General features: G+C 43.1%; 1 protein-coding gene across 1 annotated transcript in view; it reads left to right on the forward strand.

Moving 5' to 3' along the window:
* Nucleotides 1–26,407, forward strand: part of LOC107122955 (histone deacetylase 9-like) — a 190,922-nt gene that overhangs the window by 110,854 nt on the left and 53,661 nt on the right. The window contains exon 11 of the mRNA XM_015426106.1: nt 17,869–17,987. Within this exon, the coding sequence (XP_015281592.1) occupies nt 17,869–17,987 (119 nt within the window). The remainder of the gene's footprint in view (nt 1–17,868; nt 17,988–26,407) is intronic.

The following is a 26,407-nucleotide window of genomic DNA, read 5'->3' on the forward strand; positions in this document are numbered from 1 at the left end:
ACAGGAAGTGGTGGCGGCTACAAGCATGGATGGCTTCAAAAGGGAATTAGATAAGCATATGGAGCAGAGGTCCATCAGTGGCTACTAGCCACAAGGTATAGATAGGGACTCTGGGGCAAGTGATGCTCTGTCTTCTTGGTGCTTGGGGGGGGGTCAACAGTGGGAGGACTTCTAATGTCCTGGCCCCACTGGTGGACCTCCTGATGGCACTGGTATTTCTGGCCACTGTGTGACACAGAGTGTTGGACTGGATGGGCCTTTGGCCTGATCCATCATTGGCATTGGCAGCCCAGGTGGCACAAGTGGGACTGGAGCTGCTGTTCAGGGCTACTGCTTGCCTCATAAAACATCTAAAGTTGCTCCTGGTGAGCTGCTGTGAGTCAGAATAAATAATGCTGAGTTCGATGGACCAATGTCTGCCTTTGTATATGTTTATGGAGAGCCTCTATGCCTAAGAACTGGTCTGTATGTTAGTACATATAAGTCAGCTGTTGATGGGGGCTGTCCTTGCCCTGCTGTAACGATGAGGAAAACTCCTCATGCAAAGTCTCCAAAACACATAAAGAGCTTCTTCACCAGCAATGGAACTTCCTAGAGATTTTGGTCACCATCATGGAAACTCTCTATGAGAGTTGGAGCTGTCCAGAGTAGGCAGGTACAGTGGAGTACACTGTATATGAAACTGAAGTAAACCTCAAAATTACTCTGTAGTGTGTGTGTGTGTGTGTGTGTGTGTGTGTGTGTAGGAGAGAGAGAGAGATATATGATTTGTTGGGGGGGGGTGTTAGGGTTTTTCCCCAGTCAAAATGTATGAAGCTTTTGAAATGGCAATTGAAATGGCAGTTCACATTGGTGAAACAGAGAGAATCCAAGCAAGCATCAGGTAATTCATACTTTCTAAGGGGGTTCTAGTAAGGAGGTACCTAGGTGACATAATAGGGAAGTGAAATGTGTCTGGTTGCAGATGATTGCAGAACATGGGTGGCAGGCATGACCTAGACCTGTGGACAATTACCAGGAGATGGGGTGGTGTCCCCTCCTGGTGGTGTACTTTCCTGGGCTCTTGATTGAATTTCCATGGAAGTTAATTTTGTAAGGGTAATTCTAAAATCCTCCTTATTGTCCTCCTCATTGCCAGAGTGTGAGGAACTTTGTAGGGCCACACAAAAGAGCCTTGATTAATGTGACCCTGGAATTCTTAGGCAGCCAAGCTATTTCCTCTAGAAAGTACCTGGGGAATACATACCTTAACTGGGAGACCCTGCCTTGATATCAAAGGATGGATTCATTTGCACTTCTGATTTCAGAAGACCAGAAGATCTAGAAGAGCAAAAGGGGAGGGGTCATGGTGGCAGTATAGGAACCACCTGATAATGGGGAACAGTTTTTTAAAAAAACTTTTCAAAACTTTAAAAACATTTTTCTATCATATTTTATATTGTAAGACATCTTGGGCAGGTTTCCTGGTGGTGAGGCAGCACAAAAAATTTCCAGATAGCGATAGATAGATAGATAGATAGATAGATAGATAGATAGATAGATAGAGAGAGAGAGAGAGAGAGAGAGAGAGAATGGATGGATGGATGGATGGATGGATGGATGGAAAGAAGAAGAATAAGAGGAGGAGGAGGAGATTGGATTTATACTTCAGCCTTCACTACCCAAAGGAGTCTCAGAGTGGCTTACAAACTCCTTTCCCTTCCCGTCCCCACAACAGACACCCTGTGAGGTAGGTGGGGCTGAGAGAGCTCTTTCCAGAACTGTCCTTGAGAGAACACCTCTGACAGAACTATAGTTTGCCCAAGGTCACCCAGCAGCTGCAAGCGGAGGAGTGGGGTATTAAACCTGGTTCTCCCAGATTAGAGTCTCCACAGTTAACAACTACACCAAACTGGCTCTAGGAAGCTATGTAGGTAGGTAGGTAGGATGGTAGATAGATGATTGATAGATGATGGGTGATGATAGATAGGTAGACAGATAATAGCTAGATGATGATGATGATAGATAGACAGACAGATAGACAGACAGACAGACAGACAGACATGACTGGAGATTGTTCACTATTGCTATTGGACATTACAGTTTTTCTCATACATCCCTTGATCATCCTGCATGGTGGGCCATTGTCAGCAGAAAACCATGTCACTGGCTACTGCTAAGTTCCTTTTTGTTATGCTATGATATTTGGAAGTATTAATGAGAGTCTATAATTTTTTCCTTAATATATGCTTGCTGCTTTACTGATGATGCATTTCCATGAGGGGAAAAACACTTATTTTTACAATCCAAAGGCATTATAGCTCAAAATCCACTTTTTAAATTCCATTAGGTTGGTGGTCTTTAATCAAACTTTATTCCAGAACAGTCTCTATACCACATTGGCTTTTAGTCTCCAGTTGTCCATAAACTATGTGGTCTATGTTGGTGATCCACAGTGACTCCATAGTTGATCTTCAGGCTGGAGGAAGGGTGGGAAAGTGGAGTGGGGACTTGGCTTGGACCTAGCTCAGCTTAGTTTGGATCCAGTGGGCAATGGCATTGCCCATCACTTCCTCCTTAATGGCTGTTGGCTTGAATCAAACTGAGCCCTGGAGCCTCCAGGAACTTCATGTGGACTGGACCAGTATAAGTGCAGGTGTAGTAAGCAGGAAGAGCAGTTATTGGGCAAGGGCAGCTGGGGAAAGTGAAAGGAAGGATGGGAAAGGTGGTGGTGGTGGTGGTAGACAAAGCCAGGCAAGAAAAGGAATGGATTTGAGCATGAAGCTGAAGAGAAACCAAGAAGAAAGCGTTATGCAGAGGTGAAGGAAAAAGAAGAAGCAGAAGCTAAAATGTATGATTTTTTTAAAAAAAAGCTAATTTCTAGTGAAGGCAGCAGTGAAATAAGTGGCACTCATGTAAAACTGTGCTATTTATTTATTTATTATTATGGCTATACGCTAAATCCACTTCTCTGTCAATTCCCACTTTTCAGTTCTAGTTCAAATGGTTACTGTATAAAACATCACTTTACCAGGTTTTTGTTTGTTTTTAATCAGCAAACAGTATATCCAGGGTGTATGTGTGGGAGTAATCATAAGAACATAAGAGATGCCAATGTTGGATCAGGCCAAAGGCCCATCCAGTCCAACACTCTGTGTCACACAGTGGCCAGAAATACCAGGTGCCATCAGGAGGTCCACCAGTGGGGCCAGGACATTAGAAGCCCTCCCACTGTTGGCTCCTCCCCCCAAGCACCAAGAAGACAGAGCATCACTTGCCCCAGAACCCCTATCTATACCTTGTGGCTAGTAGCCATTTCTCCAAGCTAAAGAGCCCTAAGTGCCTTAACCTAAAAAAAATATCCTTTTTAAGGTGTGGTGACCAGAACGGCACATAGTATTCCAAATGAGGTCGCACCATTGATTTATATAGGGGCATTATGATATTGGCTGATCTGTTTTCAATACCCTTCCTAATAATCCCCAGCATAGCATTGGCCTTTTTTATTGCAGTCACACACTGTCTCGACATTTTCAGTGAGTTATCTACTACAGCTCCAAGATCTCTCTCTTGATCAATCTCTGCCAGTTCGGACCTCATCAATGTGTATTTATATTTAGGATTTTTGGCTCCAATGTGCATCACCTTGCACTTGGCCACATTGAACTCCATTTGCCATGTTGATGCCCACTCACCCATCCTTGACAGATCCCTTTGGAGTGCCTCACAATCCTCATTGGTTTTCACCACCCTGAACAACTTCGTATCATCCTCAAATTTAGCCACTTCACTGCTTACTCCCAACTCCAAATAATTAATGAACAAGTTAAAAAGCAATGGACCAAGTACTGATCCCTGTGGTACCCCACTGCTTACCATCCTCCACTGAGAAGATTGCCCATTTATACTCACTCTCTGTTTTCTATTAATTAGCCAGTTTTTGATCCATAAAAGGACTTGTCCTTTTATCCCATGATTTTTGAGCTTACTTAGGAGCCTTTGATGAGGAACTTTATGAAAAGCTTTCTGGAAGTCAAGGTAAACAATATCTATTGGATCCCCCTTGTCCACATGTTTATTCACCCCCTCAAACAACACTAACAGGTTAGTGAGACAAGATCTTCCCTTACAGAATCCTAAGGAGAACTGCTCAGAAGCAAGTCCCAAGCAGGGATGGGCACAAACCAGCTCACAAACTAAAGTTCGTGATGAATTTTGGCCAGTTCACGGTTTGCAAAGTGAAATTTGCAGTTCCGCAGGGTCTGTAAGACGGAGCTCTTCCACCAGGCTTTTGAGTAGGAGCTGCCACCGTCACTATACCACCATCGCGTTGCCATTTTTGGCGATGTGAACTGGCCTTGGAAATGGAGAATGGACAGAGTGCAGACTGATCAAGAAGAGACAGTAGTATCTTCTGAAACATTGTATTGGAGTACCTTCTGAAACATTGTATTGGAGTCCTGGATGATGTATTGTTATGAGGACCGATTTTAAATGTAAAATGTAATTTGATTGTTTTACCTGGTTTTACTGTTAGGTATGGCATTTGCCTCTTGTTAGCCACCCTGAGCCCATGTGGAAGGGCGGGATATAAGTCTAATAAATAAATAAAATTCGTGGCAGGGCAACCAGCACAAAGTTTCAAGCTGTTTGTGGTGGTTAGTGAATGGACAGATTTCCAGACAGACAATCTCAGCGCAGTTAAAATGTTTACCAAACTTCAAAGCAATGGAGTGGGGTGGAATTCTCCAGCCTTGGAAACACCTTATTGGTGTTTTTTCCAAAGCTTGACAGGCACTGCTAGCTGCCAGTAACAGAGTTCCCATTCTGCTCTGTGGAATCATATATATATATCCTCAGCTCTGCAGCCTGTCCGCTGTTGACTGTTGGCAGTTAGATAAAGAGGCAGGGAACTTGTTAAAAGCAGAGCACATTCCTGATTGTGAACTCCTCTCTCCTGCTGGAGTTTGGGTACTAGGTGGATTCAGGGCTCTGAGCCACCCCGTCTCTCTGCTCACAATGAGCAGAGGGGCTTAGCTACTGGGTGCCTTGGCTAAGGACCCACATTTCATACTATCCTGATTGTGAACACCTCTTCCCTTCTGGGGTTTTGGTGTTAGGGGGATTCGGGGCTCTGAGCCACCCCATCTCTCTGATCACAATGAGCAGAGGGGCTTAGCTACTGGACTGACGACCCACATTTCATACCATCCTGATTGTGAACACCTCTTCCCTGCTGGGGTTTAGGTGTTAGGGGGATTTGGGGCTCTGAACAGTCAGAGTTTTCAGGAACAAGGAGCAGAGCCAGGACAAGGTCTGAGATCACACGGTTGCATCCTCACTGAGGCAGGTGAGCATGGTTGCTTATGACCGGATCCTCCCTTCCCCGGGAGGCAATATGCAAAGTCTCACAGCCCCTCACGTTGCCTTTGCAACAGTTGAAGTCTGGCACTCCTCTCTTGCACATTCAGATGCTGGCATGCCTTGCGTCTGGGACATTCAGGTGAGCTAGGTGGGGATTCTGGCCTCGAGGTGTCTCCAACTAGGGGTGCTGGGACAGGCTCTGGACCAGACTCTCCCTCTGACTACACCTCAATCTCTTCACCTTGCTGCCCCTCCTGCACAGATGCTGGGGCCTCTTCTCCCTCAGGTGCTGGTAAAGGTTCCTCTTCTGGGCTGACTACAGAGGAGGCTGGTGTCAGGTCTCCCAGTTAAGACACTCTCCACAACACACTTAAGCAGTGGTAGTTTATTGAGATATGCTTACTTTAGGAAACAGGCTCCTGTGTCAGAACTGAGGAAAAGGTGCGGAAAAGCCCATATTATAGATAATACAAAATACACCTCACCCCTCTAGCATACGTCACCATTCAGCCCCTACTGTTGCTATGGCAATGCTGACAGATATACGGCGCCTTATCTATGTCCAGGCCTGGCAAAAGAGTCTCCAAGGCCAGCTCTCTTGGGAACCAGCAGTGGGGCACAATCTTAAGGAAAGCTATGGCTTCTACAAGCAACCACTCAAAACACCCATGCGCTCCCCTCAGAAATTCCCTCCCCCCTAAATTATAGCAAGCAGTGAAGTGGAACAAGGTGAAACAAAACTGAAGCTTGGCAGCTGGGTTGCTCCATGCCTCTTTCCCATCTGAGGAATAGAGCCAGGACCCATGACAGCCAGTCATTGGAGCTGATGCTGAGCTCCTCTTCCTTGTGCAGGATGGTCATGGAGGAGATGATGTCCTGTACCGTGCTCTTCTGCTCCACCAAAGGGGCAACTGCTGCCCGCACAGGAGACAGGCAGACTTGGTGCTGCACGAGAAGTGGTTGGCCAGGTGTCAGGAGGTCTCCAGTGAGAACGGCATCTCAGGGGGGCAGCATCCCAGGTGGCCTTGACACTTCTCCCCGGCCTCAGACCATCCTTCACCACCAGGCGGATGATGCACTTGAGGCGCAAAACCTTCACTGCTGCCAGCAGGCTGGTGCCAGCATTTGTGGCTACATGTTGCCACCACCCACTCCCTCCCTCAGGCTACTCTGTATCACGGCAGTGATATTCTGTCTGCATCCATCCCCTACACATGGAGTGAAACCACTTTGTACTAGGGTGGCAGGACTGCCCCAACAGTCCTGCTGGCTGCTCCAGATGTCTGTCATGAAGTGCACAGTTCTTCTTTGCACTCTGGAGAACTGAACCTTGACCATCTCCACTGCAGCCAGTGAAAGGCTATGTCCTCCATGAAGGAGAAGTGTTCCATCCATAGCAATCATTTTGCCGACAAGGCAAGTGACTGCTTCCTGGGCCTCCATGTAGCCCTTTTGACCTCTTGAGGGTGACCCACCTTCATGTCCCACCCACGACAACCTGAGTATGGGGAGCCTTTCTTGGAGGGGCCTCCTGTTCCTCCTCCACTTCTCCCTGCTGAGAAGGAGTGGCCCTCTTCTTCCTCCTGCTGGCTGCCACTTTTTCCTCCAGCAGCAACATAGTTGGGTGCACTCTTTGCAGGTAAATGTGGAGGATGGTGGAGGACCAGTTTTGATGGTTTGCACCTCTCCAGATATGAGTGTGGCACCCTGGCACTTTGCCACTTGGGGTCACTGGAGAGGGTCCAGAAATGTTTCCAAACTGTGGCTCCAGGATTGGAGAAGGTAGGAGGCAAAGCTGCTTTCTAGTGCTAGGCTGGAGGGGGCACAGAGGTGTGCACTCAAGGTGGGAGCAGCAACAGGAAGTTGGGATGTGGAAGGGAGGACGCTCCCCCACCCCAAATCACTGCTATCAGAATCTTCCTTTCCAAAGAGTCAGGACTTACTTCCAAGAAAGTGTCTTTCAGGTTGAAACCCGTGTGTGAGTTTGCAACCTCCAGAGCAGTCTGAACTCTGTAAGATCTGTTTGAACATAGATGATGGAAGAACAGAGTAAGTGTGTGATTCACAGGGACCAACAGCTGTTGGCTTCTGGACACAGTGCACAAAATTGCTAGCCCCTGGCCAGTACTGTAATACAGTAAATTTAGGATTATTGTTCTCCAACCACCAAAATGAGAACTAAGTAGAAGAAAACAGACTTCAGCAACCAGACCAAGCAGTTGATGAATTTACAACAGCAATCAAATTACTTCTACACTGAACAGAAAAAGTACAGGTCATATTGATTTGTTGTTGTTGTTGTTCAGTCGCACAGTTAAGTCCAACTCTTTGTGACCACACCAGGCCCTCCTGTCTTCTGGCATGCTCCGGAGTTTGCTTAATTTCATGTTAGTTGCATCAATAACACTATCCAATGTCTCATCCTTTGCCGTTCCCTTCTTCTTTGACCTTCAATCTTTCCCAGCATCAGGGTCTTCTCCAGTGAGTGCTCCCTTCTCATTTGGTGGCCAAAGTATTTGAGCTTCAGCTTCATTATATGGCCTTCCAGGGAACAGTCAGGGTTGATTTCTTTTAGGATTGACTGATTTGATCTCCTTGCAGTCCAAGGGACTCTCAAGAGTCTTCTCCAGCACCATTATTCAAAAGCATCTATTCTTTGGCGCTCAGCCTTTCTTATGGTCCAGCTCCCGCAGCCATACATTACTACTGGGAATACCATTGCTTTGACAATATGGATTTTTGTTGGCAGGGTGATGTCTCTACTTTTGATTATGCTGTCTAGGTTTGCCATTGCTTTCCTCCCAAGGAGCAGGCGTCTTTTAATTTCATGGCTGCAGTCACCATCTGCAGTGATCTTGGATCCGAGGAACGTGAAGTCTGTCACTGCTTCCATGACTTTCCCTTCTATTTGCAGTGATGGGGTCGGATGCCATAATCTTAGTTTTTTTGATGTTGAGTTTCAAGCCAACTTTTGCACTCTCCTCTTTTATTCTCAGCAAGAGGCTCTTGAGGTCCTCTTCACTTTCTGCCATTAAAGTGGTATCGTTGGCATATCTGAGGTTGTTGATCTTTTCCCCAGCAATCTTAATTCCAGCTTCTAATTCATCCAGGCCGGCATTTTGCATGATGTACTCGGCATATAAATTAAATAAGCAAGGTGACAATATACATCCTTGTTGTACTCCTTTTCCTATGCTAAACCGATCAGTTGTTCCATATCCAGTTCCAACTGTCGCTATTGATTACTCATTAAAAAAAAATGATGCAGTGGAATAATTTCTTGTGGTCAAGAAATGATAAATTTCCTTCACATAACATATATAAGGAAGGCCAGTTTCTTCCCCCAGAAATATCATCAAGAAAAATAAGTGATCATTTTAATTTGCCATACAAGTTACAGATATGTAGGTAATTATATATATGTGGAAGGGAGCAGCTAGTCAACTCTATTCTTGAGATTTTGAGGCCTGGAACTTCCACTGAATCTCTTTATGATTACCCCAAAGAATATAATGCGTGAAGCCTGCTGGCACTTAATGTCTGTATTCTATTCTTGGCTAGTCCTTCTGGCCTTTTAAAACTGTTTCTATGAAGACTATACCAATTAAGTGGCTCTGTAGGGGAGAGGACTGTCTCGTAGTTTCAGAGAGAAGTTAGCAGCTCTACTGAGACTCAGAAAGGCTAATACTCCTGGATGCCACTGCCCTCTCTAATGTCAACATCTTCCGGCCTTAGATCAGACAGATTCTTTTGTAAGTGGGAGGAAATTTCCATATCATTATTTTAAGCTTCTTCATTGTTGTACATTTGGATTTTTCAGAAGTGAAGGAAAGCCACAAAACATTAATTCTTAGAAACAATGACTTCTGAGAAGTCAAGAAGATCAGGTTCAAATCAGTGACGCAACTGCCAAATTCTTTCCATTCAAAGGCTTATTGAGCAATGGGAAAGATTCTCCAGAAAAGTTATGAAATCACTAGCATGAATGATGAATAGGTAGGCAGAAAAAACTAAGAGAGATTTGGAAACTGTTGCAACTACAGACAGAGGCTGCAGGTAGTTGCATCAGTCTGAAGTAAAACATAAAAACAAAAGCCATGTAGTAACACTTAAAAAAACGAATAACATAATAAACAAATTAATAACAACCAAAATAAGATACAACAGTGCACAATTTGCAGTGCAGGCCTAAGCAGAGTTAAACTCATCTTAAACCCTTCAATGGAGTTAGAAGTGTGTAACTAGGATTGCACTAAAATTTGAGTCCAGTAACACCTTAAAGACCAAAAAAAAACCAACACAAAAAACCATGGTGTAAACTTTCAAGAGTCCAAGCACTCTTTGTCCGATTACTGATAGAGTTCTCCAGTATTCATCATCATAAATGGATGTTTTTTAAAAAATGAGGGCCAAAGCAGAGGAAAAGAAGTTGTGCACCGTTATCCTAAGGCCTGCTGTTGCATCCTGTATAGAATGCCAGTCAAATCTGAACAGAAAAACGTTGTGTAGAATTAGGGTTTCCAGCTCTGAGTTGGGAAATACCTGAAGATTTTGGGGGTGCAGCCTGAAAAGGGTGGGGTTTGGAGAGGGGAGGGGCTTCAGTGGGGTATGATGCCATAGAGTCCACCTTCCAAAGCAGCCATTTTCTCCAGGGGAACTGATTGCTGTCACTTGGTGATCAGTTGTAATCCCAGGAGATCTCCAGCCACCACCTGGAGGCTGGCATTCCTATGCAGAATGATGGTGGTATTAGGCTGCATGTTTATCCTTCTGAGAAGAAGAAGTGATGCCAGCCAATAATTGGAAACACAGAAACTAATCATTGATCAAATGTCCAGAAAGAATACACAGATCCCTTAAAGCCCAAGCACAGAATGAAAATGTAGACAGTATAGCTAACTATTTGTTCAGTCGCACAGTCAAGTCCGACTCTTCGCGACCCCATGGACCACATCACGTCATGGCTGCAATCACCGTCTGCGGTGATCTGGGATCCCAGGAACGTGAAGTCTGTCACTACTTCGACGACTTCCCCTTCTATTTGCCAAGGAGTGATGGGGCCGGATGCCATGATCTTAGTTTTTTTTATTGTCTCTACTTTTTATCATGCTGTTTAGGTTCGCCATCACTTTCCTCCCAAGGAGCAGGCGTCTTTTAATTTCATGGCTGCAATCACAGTCTGCGGTGATCTGGGATCCCAGGAACGTGAAGTCTGTCACTACTTCGACGACTTCCCCTTCTATTTGCCAAGGAGTGATGGGGCCGGATGCCATGATCTTAGTTTTTTTGATGTTGAGCTTCAAGCCCACTTTTGCGCTCTCCTCTTTTACTCTGAGCAAGAGGCTCTTGAGGTCCTCTTCACTTTCTGCCATTAGAGTGGTATCGTCTGCATATCTGAGGTTGTTGATGTTTTCCCCGGCAATCTTAATTCCGGCTTGTGATTCATCCAGGCCGGCATTTTGCATGATGTACCCTGCATATAAATTAAATAAGCAAGGTGACAATATACATCCTTGTTGTACTCCTTTTCCTATTCTAAACCAATCAGTTGTTCCATGTCTGGTTTTAACTGTCGCTTCTTGACCCTTATACAGATATCTCATGAGACACGTGAGGTGATCTGGTACTCCCATCTCTTTAAGGACCTGCCATAGTTTGTTGTGATCCACACAGTCAAAGTCTTCAGCATAGTCAATGAAGCAGAAGTAAATGTTCTTCTGGTACTCCCTTGATTTCTCCATAATCCAGTGAATGTTGGCAATTTGATTTCCCTAACTATACTGGAGAGCAGAGTTTGGTGGTGCACTAGAGAAAGAATCAATGGAAGTGAAACCAGGTTCCATTTCCCCCCTCCTCTTTTTTTTAAACATCCAGCCTTCCTGAAGAGTTCTTGAGAAAGGAACTGTTTGCTAGTTTATGGAGACAGTAAACTCACAGTGTGTCATAACAACTTATTAGTTCCAACGGCATAAACTCACCGTCTGTCATTTGGGGAAACAGTATTTAAACCTGAAATATAAACAATTTCCTTTGTCTGCAAAATTTGCCTCTATTTTGGCTAATGCTGAAAGTAATTTTAAAACACAGCAAGCCAGTAAACCAATTTTATGTTCTGGAGTTTGACAACAGAGTAAAAGAACACAAATTCATTTTGACAATCTCTCTCTTCCCCCCCTGAATTCCTGAAATAATTTACTTGGAAGCTGGTCCTGATCCAAAATGAAAAAGATCCTCAATTCTGAGAAATCTGTATCTCAGTCTAAACTTGTGATCTGACTGCTTGATAAGGATCAGATGTAAAATATAATTTAGAATTTCTTAAATTTAGATGAACTCTAATTTCAGGCTTGAATATTTTGTTAGGGCCCTTCAAGCACAAACTGCATTTTTCCCACTCTTATATTTCCATATATTCTGGATTATGTATCTGAACTCACATCCTCTTTGAGTTATTGAAGGTACCCTGCTCCAGAATGCCAGGAAAGAGCGGAGCCCTCCCTAGCCATCTGTTACCTTTTTAGTCCACCTTTCTTCTAAGGCACTCAGTACTCTCCTTCATCACCTCCATGAGGCAGATCATACAGAGACAATGCAATTAGCCCAAGGTCACTTAATAGCATTTAATCAAACAAAACTGTGTTGTTCTTACAGATCTAAGAAACTTTATAAACCAAAATATGTGAAAGTTGTATCTACACATTACCCTATACCACGACCATGGTCTCTACTGTGTATATTTCTTCCTTCAGTTTTACAAATATGTTTTTTCCCCTACCAACAACAGCCAAACCGGATATACTGGGAAATCTGCAAATTAGATCAGGACTATGCTGTAGGGGGTTTCATGCTTTCTCTTTTTAATTCTCTCCTTTTTTAAAATTTAAAGCAGTTCTAGAGAAATTGACAGCTTTCACATTGCCTCATTATCTGTTCACCATTTTGTAGATCAGTTTCTTTGGAGGCAATGCTCCTGCACTGTACAATTCCAGGATATGAAAACAAAGATAAAAGTATAATCACCAGTTCAACTGCCTCCCCTCCCCTGTATTAAAGTACAATTCTAATCAGATGAAAATCGAAAAGAAGCCAGTGGGAAAGTACCTCTGTATTGCTCCTTCTCCATTAAACCTGGTGCTATTGTTACAGTACATATGTTGCACTTTCAGCATTCAAAGCACAGTAACCTTTACAACAGCCCTGTCAGGTAGACCAATGTTATTTCCCCATATTGCAGATGGGGGACTGAAGCTCAAAGACATTGGCTTGATCAAGGCTCCCTGGGGAGTTTGTGGCTGAGATTTGAACTCACAGTCCCACCAGAGGTCACAGCTACTCCAACTTCATTATAACTGAAAAGGGCCATTATTTAGAATCTAAAATATAGTCAGAATAAAAGGTAACAACTCATTTGTGCAGAAAGGCCTGACATTTAGGAATATAACCTTTTATGCAAAGGAGCACTTTGCTCTCTTTAAATATTTGCAAGGACGTCATTTGGAGGGGGGCAAGGAGCTGTTCCAGTTGGCAGCAGAGGATAGGACCTGATGCAACGGGTTTAAATTACATGCAGAAAGGTATCGGCTGGATACTAGGAAAAACTTTTTCACAGTCAGAGTAGTTCAAAGGTGTAATCAGCTGCCTAGAGAGGTGGTTAGCTCCCCTTCATTGACCGCTTTCGAGTAAAGGCTGGACGAATATTTGTCAGAGATGCTTTAGGCTGGTCCTGCATTGGGCAGGGGGTTGGACTAGATGATCTGTATGGCCCCTTCCAGCTCTATGATTCTATGACTTAAAGCTGGGATTCACTCCATGCAGCTGGAAGGGGCGCAGTCCTTTGTACCACCCCAGAGCTCTGCCACTTTGTTCCCACCTCAGATTCTTGTAGGTGTGAACCAGGCCTAAGTGCTTGGGCATCCTATAATGGAAATGCAATACCAGTTTAATACAAATCATTGACATTCAGTAAGCTTTGGATGAGCAGAAGATTGAAAGAATGCTCCCTGGGTAACTTCCTGAAGTCATTATTGGGCATCGTAGTCTGTAGTCCACATCGTGAGAAATGTAAAGGGTGCAAGAGGTATCTTTTTCTTGGGTCTCCTTGATACCCCAGAGAGGATGCCAGCTCTCGAGGCTCCACTGCTTTGTGATGTGGTCTGCAAGGGCAGGATGAAATATCTCAGCTTGCCTGACTAAGAGGAACGGAAGCACTGCAGCACTGTGTGCACTCACATGAGAACCTCTTCTTAGAGTGTACACCATAACTTGGCGTGAATTGGCTCAAAGCCATTGGCAAACATGGAGAGGTTTTAAAAACAGGCTCTTTGAAACCAATTGCACATTGTTTGGTGGCTTCCCCCTCAAAACTAAAATAATTGCTAAAAATGTAACTTTCTATAAAATAGAATTCGTTTTACTCCTTTTTCACCTTTGTAGACTATAGGAACACCAAAAGACTTTTTAAAAAATGGCAATTAAATTGCTAATTTGGGATGCCAGCCTCAGGTGGGACCTGGAGATCCCCTGGAATTACAATTCCTCTCCAGACTACAGATATCCATTCCCCTTGAGAAAGGGGAGGGTGGAATCTATGGCATTGTACCCAACTAAGGTTCTTGTCCTCCCCAGGCTCCATCCTCAAATCTCCAGAAGTTTTCAGACTTGGATCTGGCAACTCTACTGTTGACCAGTGGCTGGGGGTACCTGGCAACCCTAGCACAATGACAAAATGATCTTTTGCCATGATCTACTAGCTCTTCTGAATTCTCAGCTTTCATTTAAACCCCCCCCCACTCTATAGCCCTTTGTTGTTGTTTTTGTTGTTTTTTTAATATTGTATTTATTAAGTTTATAGTATACAGCCATAAATATTTTACATCTTTACATTCATTTTTTGGAGGTCTTGTACATAGTAAGTTTTCCCCACCATTTGTACATTCTTAACCATTTATTTTTGAAATATTACATCTTCTTTTCCACGTAGTGTCATTGTTAATTTGTCTAGTTTGTTGTTGAAGAGCTATAAAGGTGCACCTCTTATATCTGCACAAAATGAAAAGAGCTAGAAGTTGTGTGTTATAAGATTCTAACCTTACAGTGACATGTCAATTTCCATATTTTTTTTAAAAAAGCTGGAAAAGCCCTCCAGTGGTGATGGGGTAGGATGGTAGCCATGGAGGGCCAAGGCAAGGAATGTGCCAGGAAAACTGAGTTGCAGTCAGATACTGGAGTGCCACTGCGTTTGCATTTGTGTCCAAAAAACAAACTGGGATCACAGTGTAAAAACCTAATAACAAGCAATCACTGTGATTTGTGCCTACTATATTTTATAGTTAATAAGAATACAAAAGGTCCTTACATATTACATAGATAACAGAAGACTATCACAACTAATAATGGGATCCTGTATCACAAAATTTAGAAAAGGTAAGAGGTAAATCTAAATAACACATCATATGCTCTTTTATAATAGTAAGAGTCCATTCAGCTACGTGGTGTCCCTTGTTAATTTTAGGGAGATAATTTCTGAGGGAGATCTACTAAGAATAACTTCTGAGGAAGATCAACTACCAAACAGGCTTACATCTAGATGCTCATCAACTTACTACAACTTATTACAGAAGCTGTTCTACAATATCACAAGGATGGGACTTTTCTAAACTTTGTGATACAGGGTCACATTATTAGTTGTGATATTTTTCTGTTATCTGTGTAATATGAAAGGACCATTTGTATTCATATTAACTCTAAAATATAGCTATTCACAATGGAGCTGCGGTGGCTCAAGTGGTTAAGACGTTGAACTGCAGGCTGTGGAAGGTCAGTAGTTCAGTAGTTCAGCAGTTCGAGACCCGGGTGCCGCAAGACGGAGTGAGCTCCTGTCTCTAGTTCCAGCTCCTGCCAACCTAGCAGTTCGAAAGCAAGAAATTGCAAGTAGATAAACAGGTACCACTTCGGTGGGAAGGTAACAGCATTCCGTGCACCTTGGTGTTTAGTCATGCTGGCCACATGACCACGGAAACGTCTTCGGACAGCGCTGGCTCTTCGGCTTTGAAACGGAGATGAGCACCGCAACCCTAGAGTCGGATTCGACTGGCTTTCGAGCAAGGGAACCTTTACCTTTACCTTATAGCTGTCATAAATCATGAATCACAAGTGATTGCTTGTTATTAGGTTTGTATTTGCAGCAGCAGTGAGACTACATGGAAAACCATCACTGTGTGGAAGCAATAGGACTTCTTTTTCTTTCTTTGGTAGAACACCCACCCAGATGAATTTCTACAAGTCTTGTGACAGAGGCAGGTATTTAGGAGCATCTCTTCCATGTGTTGTAAAACCCACAAAAGACTGAAGAAAATAATTAAAAGGAGTGAGGGTGGAGAGGGCGGAGTACCAAGTGAGTGAAGTTTCTTTTAAAAAGAAAAAGAAACACCCTCTAATGTCTTGCATCTGACATTCATATGGTTAGAGAGGGGCGGATCACATACTTGATATTTTCTCAGTGACTATTTCCAACTGGAAACCTTCCCGTGACTTTTTCCGCAGACAGCAGGATAACCCAGACTGAATGCATAGGGGGGGGGGGGGGGGTGAGTGCCGTTTGTGAAGCTAAATTAATTTCTCCAGTTTCCCAAGTGTATGTTACTGTGCCAGGGCAATGGGTTTAAAATACTTGGAATGAGGGAGGCAGTCCCTGAAGGGCTGTAAGGCTCCTGGGTTTGAGTGATGAGCCTTTCTGCTCATATTCTAAAAAGTGGGGGGGGGGAGGCCTATCAGAATAAGGAAACTGTTGGCAGGCTATGACATAAAGGCTTTGACACAAAACATTATGCCACACACAAAGTCATAGGAACATGTCCATCTTTTTCACAGAAGCTTCTCTCTGGGAAAGAGGGGCTGAATCATAGTAAAACTATAACCTGTGGTCTCTATATACATTTTTAATCTAAAGGAGTTTAAATTGTGGGGTAGGTTGGGCAACTCTTGGATCTGCTCCCTGGAGATTGATTACTTCTCCCTTTGATCTGCTGGCCATTCAGGAGCTATCAGAGTTCTGTCATGTCCACTATTTCTTTTCTTATAGATGCTACTTCTCTGGAAAAGCCCCAAGGTCCTGTTACAGATTCCAATGACATATTTTCAATCATACCTGATACATAAAGCCATATCATTTTATAAAAATGCTCTGGAGTAACCAATTTGGACCAATACAGCTAGTACCATTAAAAATCTGGACCTAAGCAGGGTCCATAACTTTAGGTTTCTTAGGCATATCATATAAAGTTCAGGTATCCTGTAGGTGGCACTCTGAAGTCTGGTAGATGCAGGCAGTATGTAAGGACACAGACTATTGCAGTGTCCCCCTCAATATGTCACAGGTGGCAGTTACCTTTTTGGTCCTACTAAATAAGAACCATTATTGAAGAAAATATGCAAGGTGGCATCTTTTATTGTGTCTTTCTATAAGAGATTGTGCAAAGGTATTTTCACATATGTCAGATGACAGATAAAGGGTTGAGTGCACTTCAGAAACTGGCACATCCAGATGCATTTTCAAAACATATTGATTCAATATAGGATGTTACTTTACCTAACTGGATTGCTAATATTGATATATTCATTTTAGAATTAGCCAGATCCTACCATTTTAAAATATAAACATGGACTTGCAGTATGAATTATATAAATTATGTGATTTAAATTGTCTTTGAAAGCAAACAAAATCTGAATGGCTAAATATAAGCATTTGACCTCTCAAGTATATTACTTCTAAACATATCATCAGGCTACAAACCCTCAAAATACTAATTCAAAAACTACTTGTTTAGATTGGTAATTTCTTTTGCATTGCTTTGAAATCCTTTTCATACCCACAAAAAATAAAATACTACCAAATAGGGTAATATGAAACCATAGAAAGGAAAGAGTTAATGAGTTAAGACTCGGGATGCAAATCCCTTAAATTTCTTCTTGAAACCAGCAGGGGGTGCTGCTACTGGTTTGTGATTGTCAGATTCCTGCTATGCATGACCTTGGAAAAAGCCTGACAACAGGGCCTGGCTTTGATTATGAGAATCCGCCTTTTTCCTCTATGAGGATAACCCCCCAGCATGATAAACATTTTAAAATGCTAAGAGGAGGGAATAAGTTTTGAAAGCAAACATCTTTCTCCCGAAAGAAGTTTATAATTCAAATTTACACCAAGTTCATACTAACTGGAGCAATCCAGGTTTCTACTGAGACCTCGGAGTTCTCTTTGTAATCCATTAGTCACTTCCCTGGAAGATTTGGTCTTTATGGGCAGCTGGGTAAAATAGGCCCAGATGTGACTGTAATGTTAGATGCTTTCACATGTACCTGCAAATTATTGTTTTAAAATCCCTAGAAAGCAGAGGGCAGAAATTGAACAAGGAAGTGGGCTTTGAAGAAGAATGGAATACCGGTCTATTTCGAGAATGGAGACAAAATCTCATGATGTGTTTCATGAAGCCTCGGATTCATTACTGCTTGGCTGTTTTTTCTCTTCAGGGCCGTGATTATGCCTATTGCTTCTGAGTTCGAGCCAGACTTTGTCTTAGTATCAGCCGGCTTTGATGCTGTGGAAGGCCACGACCCTCCTCTAGGGGGATACAAAGTGACAGCAAAATGTATGTATCGCTTTAAAAATCCCCCCCTCCCCGATTGTTCTGGGCAGCCCTTGAGTATGCTGGATTTCTTCATTCTGCTGTAATCAGTGTGGTACAAAGTCACCATGCAAGTGCACAGATGGAAGAGTTTACTATGAATGGGGAACAACATGTAGCATTGAAGGTAGAACAAGAAGATAACAAATATCTTTTTGCAGCCTCGCAAAGGTTTTGCTTTGGTACATTTTCATCCCCCCCTGCCTCCAAGGAGCTCGGAACACTGCTCTTTTCTCTTCCATTTAATCCTCACAACAACCCTGTGAGGCAAGTTAGACTGCGCATTTCTGATTGGCCCCAGGTCACACTAAATAATGCTCTTTCAATCCACTTTCAGTGCACTTTGCTAATGGATTTTGCTGGATGAGACGTCAAAAGGCACTTGCAAACGGTCGCTGAAGTGGATTGAAACGGCTTTATTGAGCACGTGTGAAAGTGCCCCTGCAGAAAGGTTTCATGGCAGAGTAGGGATCTGAATCCAGGTCACATGGATCCTGGTCCAACATAATAACCCACCACACTGCACTAACCACATGGGCTATTTAGAGTTCTTTGGAAATTTGGGGAGACCCACTGCTATGGTCTGAGTAAGTGGGGCAATTAATGCCCCAGCTGTATTAAGGCCCATTATACTTTGATTCTTCTGGGAGCTCATTTGAATGAAAAGTGGGCTTATCTTCTGCTCCAAACTATCCTTTAAGCAAATCCTTATGTATCATGAGAAAAGCTGAGGCTACATTTTCAATACTAGCATATTTAGTTGGGCTTATCTTCTGCTCCAAACTATCCTGTAAGCAAATCCTTATAAAATGATGTTGCTATGTCTCATGAGAAAAGCTGAGGCTATATTTTCAATACTAGCATATTTAATATCCTAGATGTCTGAATGAAGAACCAACAATGCAAATTCTTGCTGGGATAATCACATCTCTGAATGCTCCCTGGTGTCAACAACACCACAGAAAATTACGATGCCAGACATTTGGAACCCTTCTAGATAGGCTAGCTTTCTAATGCAACGCGTTTTCATGGGTCATTCAGCTATGTGAGACTTCACCTGCAGTCTGAAGTGGTGTATTTCAGGAAGGGCTATAGTACAATATTTCTAGAAACATAAACTGGTGTTCAGGCAAACTATTTGCAGTGTGCCCTCCTTTAGTGTATGGACACTTGAACTGTCAGTCAGAAGACGCTGGCTGGGTTGACTGGCTGCTTTGTGCAGTCCCGCCCAGTGTTTCAAGGTCTTTTGCATATGAAAGCTGATTGGACTTCACTGCATTCCACACCTCAAACTCACCCCCCTCCCCGCAAGGCAGTTGGAATGTCAGTTGCATATGGAACCTTCAAGGTCTTTTGCATATGGAAGCTGATTGGACTTCACTGCATTCCACACCTCAAACTCACCCCCCTCCCCGCAAGGCAGTTGGAATGTCAGTTGCATATGGAACCTTCAAGGTCTTTTGCATATGGAAGCTGATTGGACTTCACTCCATTCCACACCTCATACTCCCCCCCCCGCCCCCGCAAGGCAGTTGGAATGTCTGGTGGTGTGTAGGTCCCAGGATCATGTTTTAAAAGCTGCGTGGGGAGATGGGGACCTCAGACAGGTTACAGTGCCATAGACTCCACCCTCCAACCCAGCTTTTTGCTCCTGGGGAACTATTGTTGCCAATCTTGGCCCAGCACCCATCAAACCATTCTCTTCAACCCCCTGCTGTGCAGCACACTTTCCCCTAGGGTTGCCAAACTCCAGGTGGGACCTGGAGATCTCCCACTGCTACAATTGATTTCCAGATGACAGAGATCAGTTTCCCCTGGAGAAAATGGCTGCTTTGGAGGGTAGACCCTATGACATTATACCTGCTGAGTCCTTCCGCCCCCCCACCCCGCCCAATGCTGCCCACTACAGAATCCACCCCCCAAAACTCCAGGTATTTCCCTCCTTAGAGCTGGCAACCCTACATTCCCCTCAGTGCCTGTTGGTAGGCAACTAAGCTTGGTCCTGTCACCTACTTTGGCCTTTGGGAGAAAACACATTGGGGCCAATCCTGATAGGGTTGCCAACTCCAGAAGGGAAATTCCTGGAGACTTGAGGGATGGAGCCTGAAGAGGGTGAGGTTTGAGGAGGGGTGGGACCTCAGACAGGTACACTGCCATAGACTCCACCCTCCAAACCAGTCAGTCTCACATAGGGAACCATTGTTGCCAATCTCCAGGTGAGGGCTGGAGAGCACTCAGTATTACAACTGCTCTGCAGAAGGGAGGGCAGAAGTCAGCTGAAGTCAAAGGGGCAGATAATGGTAGGTTGGTGGCTAGCTGGGAAGGAGATGGGGTTGCCAACTACATGCTGACAAATTCCTGGGGATTTGAGGGGTGGAGCCTGGAGAGGGTGGGGTTTGCAGAGGGGTGGGACCTCAGACAGGTAGAATGCCATAGACTCCACCCTCCAAACCAGCCATTTTGTCCTGGGTAACAATTGTTGCCAATCTCCAGGTGAGGGCTACAGATTACTCACAATTACAACTGCTCTTCAGGTAGCAGAGATCAGTTCCTCTGGAGAAAACAGTGGACTCTGTCATTATACCCTGCTGAGGTCACCACAGCAAATTGACACTGTTTGCCCAAAGCCAGAGCACTGCCCCAGAGCCTCTTTCTAGATCCCGTTGTATTGCTTTCACAACGGGCTTTACTGCTAGTAGTACAATATTTCTAGAAACATAAACTGGTGTTCAGGCAAACTATTTGCAGTGTAAGAGATGTCAAAAGTATACTTCTATTTTTCTTGCCTGTGCCATTTAAGATGTACCAACGTAAGAGCTGCTCGCTTTAATTGTTTAACTACAACAGTTTTCAACATTTGCTTTTTACAATTCTGCCTGCAGTGATGCAAATTAGCCAAGGTCTATATCAATGGATCGATGCCAGTTTAAACTGAACAAAGATCTAAACCAAAAACTTAAGTAGAATCATTCATCATTGAGAGAGATGGATTTTGTTCCATTTCATATGCATTGCACACTCTTACTCCTTTTAAAAAGAAAGGTTAATTTTACAGTCAGTGAGACTGTAAAAAAAGGCATCGCTGGTTCTCTTCAGCCCTAGAGTTCTACATCAGGCAATGGAAAGGCCATTGGAAACTATCAAAAACATGACAGAACACTTTTAGAATGTTTGTAGCACTTGACATACATTAATTCCTTGTGATGTTTACAACAACAATCCTGCATGGCAGATAATATTATCTTTTAGTAGATGCAAAGTTGAGGTTGAGATGATGTGTACTACCTAAGGCTGCCTAGAGAGTGCCCACCAGAGATACGATTTGAACCAGGGACCACCAGATTGGTAGCTCAGCAACAACCACCATACTACAGTAGCTGTCATGGTATATTAATACATGCAAGCCTGTGAGAATTACTGTTCTGAACTGGTACATTTTGTCAATTGAGACAAATTCACCTCCTGCTAGGTTCCTTTCCCCTGTTTTCTTTCTCATTATACATTACAATATTGGGGTGCCCAGCCAATCCCTTTCTGTTGCTTAGACAGAGGTTCTGAGAGATGAGTTTTTAGGACTAATGAACAAATTAAAAATTAGCAGCTCTCTGAGTTTGGATCGTATACACCACTTGGTTGGTTGGTTGGTTGGTTTTGCCACCAAGTCACAGCTACCTTATGGCAACCCCATGGGGTTTTCAAGGCAAGAGTTGTTCAGAGATGGTTTGTCATTGCCTGCCTCTGCATAGCAACCCTGCTTAGCTTCTGAGATCTGATGACATTAGGCTACCCACGGCAGGGCAAAAGTTCTTAAGGAATTCAAATGTGCAATTGCTGCTCTTCTAACCAGTTCATGTAACTTGTTGCCAAAATCGGCTTCCCTAACAAAGGACTAGAAAGTGATAAATGTGGCATCACTTTAAACACATTGGGGAAAGTTAGCATAAATGATCAAATGAATAAATCAGTCTCACTGTTCCTGGCCCTTTATGTACTGCTCAGCTCTATAAGAACCTCCTTCAGGACATCTTCCTCCCTGCTCAGTTTGGTGATTTCAGGCACAGCCTTCTTCTTCCTTAACAGGTACAAGGTGGAAAGGGGTCGCTTTGCCATTAGATAGAGTGGAGCATGTGACTCCCTCATGCTCCCTGGGCAATAGGGAAGTGTTGCTAAGCAACTCTTTAAGGTGGCCACATAAATTCCAAAGCAGAAGTGGTGGCCCATCTGTGGATCTGGCATCTAGATAGTGGAGGATTTAATGTGTTGCCTTAAAGGGAAATAGAGGTGCTTGTTCCCACATATCCTGTACAGCTGAATGGTAGGTTCTTGACTGGGTCTTGTTAACCCCAATTAATTAGGTCATAGCTATCATGTTCAGTGTGGGTTGAGTGGAAGGATGAGCATAAGTTGAGGGGTCATAGTGGTGAAAGAAGGTTTATCCCACCTATCTTAGCTTACCAGCTCAAATTGATCTTGGATAAAGTGCTCCTTTGGACCCTAATGGCCTCATTGATCTCCTCCTAAAGTCTCACCTGGCTGTAGGGGGGCTCACTTGACACTTCATTGATGTGTGGGGCAGTGATAAGCAATGACCAGTTTTAAGGACTAACCTGATCTGTAGCAGTCCCCTATGCCACGTCCTCATATTCAACATGCCAGCAAGAAAACCTGCATTAAAGTGGGGTTGGAGCCCAGTCAGTTAACCATTATTCCATTGCAAGTATGTTAATAAAGATTTCATATGTATGGGCTTATGCCCCTGTGTAAGCCGCCCTGAGCCCGTTCACGGGGAGGGCGGGGTAAAATGCAAATAAATAAATAAATAAAATATTTTCTGCATTATATGTTTTCATTCCAGGGTGCCAGGGCAATATCTAAACAAATACCACCCATTAAACAGGGTGCTTTTGAAAACAGAGATAATTCTTCAACTATAATTGTCTGCAGCTCCAGTCCAGGGGAAAAAAACCCCAGAAAATGTTTCATTGACTTATTTGGTCAGATTTCAAAAAAACTGCTTTAGGGGAGCCCAAGAGCTGGGGTATATCCCTTGGGGTGTTAAACAACTTTTTTCCTGGTCTTTGAACCACAGACTCCCATGCCAGATCACAATTTGCTTTTGGAAATCCCTACGGGCTCAAAAGTGGTTTGACAAGTGGCCTGGTAGACTGCTGTTTTGGAAACATCAGTCCAGTGTCCTCTTGGGCATATGGAATTGATTGTGTGATCCTTTGGATCTTGGCCATTGGTCATAACTAATTTAACTCCCTGATTTGGACAGTATTAATTTGCCTTGGGTGAGGGCTTCAGCTTTAAAGATTTTAAAAATCAGACAGTTTTAGTGTTAAGATTGATCCAGTATGTGATAAGCAGCTAAAATTCATTGCATTGACCATTGCTTTTCTATCTCTCTGCCATTTTCATTTAAGGCTGTAGGGTGGTGTCAAAAGGGATTCAGCTTTTTCAGAAAGCATCCCAAATGGGCTGTGCTTTGGTCTTAGCTGAATTAATACTTGATTTCAATGGAACGTTTTCTAAGCACAGTTTAGGAAGTTTCTAAGTTTAGGAAGATGGAGAGAGACTGTGAGAGATGCTGAGAATCCCTGCAATATATGCAAGCAAACTACAACATTCATTTCACCCTCGTACGTAAACTGTATCATCTGTGCTCCTATATTGATTTTTACAGCAACACTCCATAAAAGAGGACCATATTATGACCATATAGACTGTCTTCAATCTTGATATGCAGCATGTTTTGATACCAATGGCAAGTTTTTGTGCAAATCAAAACTCTTATACTCCTTTGTCATATTCTAGCTGCATTTGATAATTTCAACATTGCCGTGTTAAAGCATTAATTTTTTTAATGACAACATAAAATATCAGTATAGCTCACAATGTTTTAAAATTAGCAATAGAATAACTTTAATGTACATATTTCATTACATACTAAAAGAGATGTAAATATTAATAACAGAAAGGAGAGGAAAATAATGGTAAAACGTCTCATAATACTCAATTACCTCAGGCCAACAAAATGTAGGGAAGGAGGGGCTCTGAGGCAGACATACCGCTCTGTATCCCTTTGCACATGTGATCCTACCTTCTCTACAGAAGTGAATGGAGAAATTTACTTGTGGAGACACTCTAAAGACAGTACATTGGGTTTGTGATTGGGACAATAGAGAGTATGTAGTAGATATCCAATTCCAACAATGGCAGCCTTGTTAGCCTGTGGCAGCAAAATCAAACAGGAGTCTTGCAGTGTCATAAGGAGTAACGCATACTTATTGTGACATAGGCTTCTGTGGACAGATTGTGAGGCATATTTTAATTTTAAATGTTCATAATCCACTTGGAGGCTCTGCAAGAAAGGCAGCATATAAATGAAGTAAATAAATAAAATATATGGATTCTCAGTTGGCAGATTGCTTTGTACTTCTGTTTTACAGTCTCATATCTAGAAATCTGTACCAGAATATACTCAGATTTTAAAACACTGAATAGATTTCGTTGTCTATGATAGTAGTTTTATATCTGTGTCTGAATTTTGTTGACATTGCTTCTCATTGTGATTGTCATTGTTCTACTTTTGTTCTAAAATGATTACTTTTTGTTTTCCTCTTTGAGGGTCCTTTAATTGGAATGTAGATTATACAGTATTGAATTATTATATTTTATCTCAATGCAAAAAGTCCCCTGCTGGATCAGACCATCTAGTCCAACATCCTGCCTGACAGAGTGGCCGACCATTTCCTCTGGAGGACCAACAACAGGGCATAGAGGCCGAGACCTTCCCCTGATGTTGCCTCTTGGTACTGGTCTTCAGAAGTTTACTGTCTCTAGATGTGGAGGTTCCCTTTAGTCACCAAGGATAGACCTCTCCTCCGTGAATCTTTCAAAAAAAAAATTAAGCGGTCTGTGCCTGTTACCATTTCTATATCCTCTGCCACCAAATTCAGTATTTAATCATTCACTGAGTAACGAAGAATTTCCTTTATTTGTCCTGATTTGATTGCCTGTCAGCTTCATTGGATTTCCCTTAGTGCTAGTATTTTGGGAAAGAAAGAAAAAGTTCTTTCTATCTACTTTCTCTACCCTGTGCATCATTTTATAAACTTCTATCAGAGAACCCATCTCTTGAACACTTTTATGCGAAATCTTTGGGGTGCAAGTCATCCAAAGTTAAGCACCATTAAGTCCCATGTATTTAACCTGGAAACATAAGCATGTGCTTAAATGCCTCCCCTTTAAACCCAGGAGGGCTTCAAAGTGATTAACACTGGCTGGATGGGGCCCTTTGGATTTGCTTTTATCATAAAATCCTCAAGAAGAGAAATGTTCATACTTAAAATTCTTTATCGTCAGGGGCAGTGATTGAGCCATTAAATGGTAATTATCACAAAGATGGTAAAGAGCGGAAGTGTCAAAGTAAACATGGGTGGTTTGGGGAGGCATCACCTTCCATTAAAAAGGCTGAACCCTGGCGACTTAACTGGAGCTTTGTCTCCTGCTTGTTCTTTGTTTTCTCAAGGAAAGTATTTGGCACCATGGGGCAAAGAGGGAGGAACACTAGTAGTAAGAAAAGAGGTTCCAGCAAGCATTTATTCAGAGGGCACATCCATCAATGCGGCATCAGATATCTACTTTCCGCTGTGCCCAGTGAGTGAAGTCACTATATGATAAATTGATTTTCAGCTACAAGCAGTATGGACCTTCTCCCCCAATAAGTTTCAGTGTAGGTAAATTAAAAGGAAGTATCCCAAATTGCCTTCCCATCAATGTCAAAGCCGTTCTGCTGGCAGCGTGGCACTTCAGAGAGGAGGAGGAGATGGGATTTATACCCCGCCCTTCACTTGGATTCTCAGAGTGGCTTACAATCTCCTTCCCCTTCCCCTCCTCACAACAGACACCCTGTGAGGTAGGTAGGACTGAGAGAGCTCTTTCGAGGACTGCTCTTGAGAGAAAAGCTCTGAAAGAACTTGTGGCTGTCCCAAGGTCACACCAGCAGCTACACGTGGAGGAGTGGGGAATCAAACCTGGTTCTCCCAGATTAGAGTCTGTGCTCTTAACTAGTACACCAAACTGGTGTTGTGTTGATCCTCCCATCCCACTGTATATCCCCAGTTTACTCCCAAACTTTTATTTGGGATTCAGTTACCTGCTAGAACACAGTTCAGAAGAATACAGTGGGAGAAGAAATGGGAAAGTTGCCTTTACCTAGCACAGTGCAGCTTTGCTTGCATTGCTTAGAAGCCATACCATTGTTCTATGACATTTTTGGCTGATTTGGAATAATGAAGGGAATCTGGGCACCATTTCCTCAATAGAAATTGCTTCCTCTCAATTGTTATTAGGAAAGAAGAAGAAGAAGAAGAAGAAGA

This window comes from Gekko japonicus, unplaced genomic scaffold (genome assembly GCF_001447785.1).
Source record: "Gekko japonicus isolate JY-2015 unplaced genomic scaffold, Gekko_japonicus_V1.1 scaffold77, whole genome shotgun sequence".
Lineage (NCBI taxonomy): Eukaryota > Metazoa > Chordata > Lepidosauria > Squamata > Gekkonidae > Gekko > Gekko japonicus.